The 1,781-nt window shown below is 43.6% G+C and overlaps 1 protein-coding gene across 7 annotated transcripts in view; it reads right to left on the reverse strand.

The window, feature by feature from the left end:
• The window catches only part of LOC109540148 (neuropathy target esterase sws), a 43,783-nt gene that overhangs the window by 17,471 nt on the left and 24,531 nt on the right, over positions 1 to 1,781 (reverse strand). For 5 of the 7 annotated variants that reach the window (XM_048668663.1, XM_048668665.1, XM_048668660.1 and 2 more), the window contains 4 exons: positions 990 to 1,106; positions 584 to 795; positions 270 to 517; positions 110 to 212 (listed from right to left, as the gene is read on the reverse strand). In XM_048668663.1, the coding sequence (XP_048524620.1) occupies positions 110 to 212; positions 270 to 517; positions 584 to 795; positions 990 to 1,106 (680 nt within the window). The remainder of the gene's footprint in view (positions 1 to 109; positions 213 to 269; positions 518 to 583; positions 796 to 989; positions 1,107 to 1,781) is intronic. The other 2 variants (XM_048668666.1, XM_048668664.1) reach the window with 1 other exon arrangement.

The following is a 1,781-nucleotide window of genomic DNA, read 5'->3' on the forward strand; positions in this document are numbered from 1 at the left end:
GTCAGAAAGAAATTCCATTTTACGAAATACAGCCTAAAATCCCATTAGCTTCAAGGAATGGCCTCGAAAGTCTATCTCTTTTGAATTTGAAAACTGATAGCAAACTTACATTGGAAAATCCGCCTGTAGGTTCCGAAGCATACCCGCCTCTGCCTTCATCCTCATCGTCCGACTCTGACGAACTAGATGCCGAAGACTCCTCCTCATAGGGCCTGATGAATTGTTTCATCATAGTTAAACAGCTTTCGAGCCGTGCACGAAACACTCACCTGGAAACTTTGCAGACCATCTGCGCTAGATCCGTGAACGTGTATTGGGACTGATCGCTCAACTGCGACTTGTACTTTTCAGACGACCTAAACGTAGGCAAGTTGCCGGCGCGGCTCTGCCCCTCAAAGAACGCTCTTCCGTGCAAGTAGCCAACTTCCCGAATTTCGTCGAAACTGCCGAACTGAAGCGTTTTGTATTTATCGATGGGTGGACGGATGTATTCGCAATAGTCGCTGCTCTTTACTTCCTGAAATTGGCTGCGGCTTGAAAAAATGATCGCGGTCATTGCTTGACCGGGTGTATTTCAGCTCACCTCTAACTGTCGGACGCAGCTAACATAGGCAAGTCGAGACTGAATATCGGGGAGATTCGGCACTCTAACGGGCTTCGCAAAAGGATTCCATCTCTTCCAAAGCAGCCACCAGCCGGACAGAACGTCGCCGTAGTTTGTTAAGTCCTGGTCGTCCACTGATCCCACATCTATAGCTAGAATGTGATCGGCGCCCATGCTTCTCATAACATCAGCTAAAAAATACAATCACATCTCTAACATAGCACGTGCCGGCAAGAGCTTCTACTGTTTTGCTTCCTATGAACGAAAAACCTTCTCGGGCCTTGTTCATCAAAAAACCGACGTAAAGAATGATGTGATAATTTCGCCCCTGTAGGCGGGCAAAAGCAATGAGAATCCTAGCTAGGTAAGTGAATTAAAACATTACCTGGCACGTTATTAATATAACACCCGTCGACTAACATATGACCGTCCGCAGGGTCACAAAGGGGAGGAAAAATCCCCACTATCGACATGGAAGCACGAACGTATCGCCAAAGCGAACCTGAACATACAAGGGATTAGTTAAGTCCTAACTACAATAGCGAAGTATAGTTGAGCGGAGATTTTTTCGCGCCGATTGTGTGTGATTGGTCCACCAAATTTTCTGGGCACATCTACAGACCGGTGCCGCGAAAACGGTTATCTCAATAATCTAAGCATAACAAGCTTATAATAGAGATTAGTAGAGAGATCGCCGATGAGCATAGGCAAAGCGGTCCAGCGATATGCAGCCGTTTTCTCCCGAAACAAACACACAAGCTCTACTTCTAAGTAGTGTAGGGGAGGTAAGTAGTGTTTCGAACGGTCGATAAGTGTTGATATAAACTGATAAGACATCGCGAGCAACGCTGTGGATTTAGAGCTGAATGCTCCGATATACAGATAACTAGTCGAATTTAATGGGTTTTTATTGAAAGTCTGTGGGACTATTTAAAACTGGTATTTCCAACATTATCAAACTCACAAGGTGCAAAAATATCTATATGCACCTTGTATACTTTTATAAAATACATTGTATATATTTTCCTGACTGTGTTTCAATTCCAAATCAAATTTATTCCTGGGTTTCAGTCATTTATTGTCTATTTATTAATCAAAATACGTTTCGGTGTATTTTTCCACCATCATCAGTTTTTATGTGTAGCGTTGTTGCTGCTTTAAGCCTTGGCATGCATTT

The sequence above is a fragment of the Dendroctonus ponderosae genome, unplaced genomic scaffold (assembly GCF_020466585.1).
Source record: "Dendroctonus ponderosae isolate FM_Combo_2020 unplaced genomic scaffold, Dpon_F_20191213v2 Dpon_F_20191213_7, whole genome shotgun sequence".
Classification (NCBI taxonomy): Eukaryota; Metazoa; Arthropoda; class Insecta; order Coleoptera; family Curculionidae; genus Dendroctonus; species Dendroctonus ponderosae.